Source organism: Vicia villosa, linkage group LG2, assembly GCF_029867415.1.
Source record: "Vicia villosa cultivar HV-30 ecotype Madison, WI linkage group LG2, Vvil1.0, whole genome shotgun sequence".
In the NCBI taxonomy this organism is placed as follows: Eukaryota; Viridiplantae; Streptophyta; class Magnoliopsida; order Fabales; family Fabaceae; genus Vicia; species Vicia villosa.
The window spans coordinates 214547568-214549308 of NC_081181.1; the positions used below are offsets into that span (position 1 = coordinate 214547568).

A 1741-nucleotide genomic window follows, 5' to 3' on the forward strand; every position below is an offset into this window, starting at 1 on the left:
TTAATTAAATAATATTATTGACTACTAGGCCAATTGAAAAAAACAAATTTATAGTAATGATTTTTACTTCTCATAACTTTTTATCTTGCATTATCCATATAATTTGTTGTTTTGTAACTTCTGTCCCCATGCTTCTCATTTCCAATAATCTAAGTAACTAATAAAAATTTCAAAATGCGTGACATGTACGATTGTTACACAATATCCAAATTTGAAACTAATCACTATCATAACATTACATATAGATATAGTAACCAAAATCAAATCAAACAAGCTAAAAAACACAAAATTACTAAAATGTAAGATATTAGAGAAATAAAATTAAAGGTACAACAAATTAATTATATATACCACAATGTTTCGAAATTAAATAACTATATAAGGCAATTAATGCACATCAAACCTCAGGTTGAATACTATTATTAGCTTTAGCTCTAATCATGTTAGCTTTACGAGTAACTCTGACATGATACACACTCATAGCTAAAACCACAACAAATCCAACAGCAAAGATAATTCCAATCATGCCCCCAGCTCCCAATGTTTTACCACCTTTGTTTGATTTTGAGTCTTTGCTTTCATGAATTTGAGTAGCTTCAACAGCTAAAGGAAAAGGTGAACATTTAGATGAAGTGCATGGATCATTATCATTATGCTTTTGTGAATTTGGATGGAAGAATTCATAGGCTGATGGTGAAAAGGCTTTTGGGTTTTGGTAAACAAGTCCATGAGGTGCTCTTTCTTGAGATGTGACGAGGGTGAGGAGGAGTGATAGAGAAAAGAGGATGAGACCAATGGGGTTGGACATTTTTTGTGTGTTTTAATGTTTTTGTATGATTGAGGTTTGGTTGTTTGTTTTATATTTGGAAGTTGAAGGAGTAGTGTGGGTTAAGTTGTGGAGTGGGTTGCATTGGGTTTTATAATGGCGTGAGGTTGGGAAGAAGTGGTTGTTCCTTGGACCTTAATTTTTGTGTTTGGGAAAAGGAGGGATGTGGATATGAATGGGGAACATAATTATAGGTTTTGCTTTCACCACACCCCAACTCTAACATTGAACAATTCTTTGTAATTTCCTAAATGTTCAATGTTAGTTTTAGATAGAATAGAAGATGTACACGCTCTAGTGACACTTTTGAATTAGGACTTGTTGACTCTGATACCTCCTTAATTAGTTGATATTTGATCGTCAAAATTTTTGTACGTATATTTCCTTAACTAGACTGATGATGGGGGTTTTCGACTAAACACCATTGTAATTCAATAGTTAATCGACATTGTTGTAAACTCAAATCCTATATCAAGACAATAAAGATTGAATCGATCGAATGTCGAGTTTGATTTCTGCCTAGAACGATTGTGGATAAAGTTTAGTTTTACTACCTTTTGTTATTCGAAAGAAACACCAATTTCCATAAAATGGTACTTGTACATTGTGATTGTGTAATAGATGTAACAACTCTAACTACTACTAGATTCCAAGTAACAACTACTACTAGTGTTTAAATTCGAGTCATCTCTACGGCCACTCAACCTCTTTTTTTTTTCTTCTTTTTTTTCTAATTCTAATTGAGTTGGTAATCCTTTACCCATGTGGGTTTTCTTTTCTTCCATGGGTTTTCTCCTTGTTGGCTAGCACTTGCAATAAAAGTATTGTACAATAACTATAGGGCATAAATGTCATATAGCATGATGTCACAACCTTGGCGTGACTTTAAGAATGATTTACTCATACTTGAGTGTC

General features: G+C 32.9%; 1 protein-coding gene across 1 annotated transcript; it reads right to left on the minus strand.

Moving 5' to 3' along the window:
• Nucleotides 1–293: 293 nt before the first annotated feature.
• Nucleotides 294–1073, minus strand: LOC131653833 (uncharacterized). Its single transcript, XM_058924130.1, has one exon. It carries the CDS (start codon nt 806–808, stop codon nt 398–400), a length of 411 nt encoding a protein of 136 aa, XP_058780113.1. The 5' UTR covers nt 809–1073; the 3' UTR covers nt 294–397.
• Nucleotides 1074–1741: the final 668 nt, after the last annotated feature.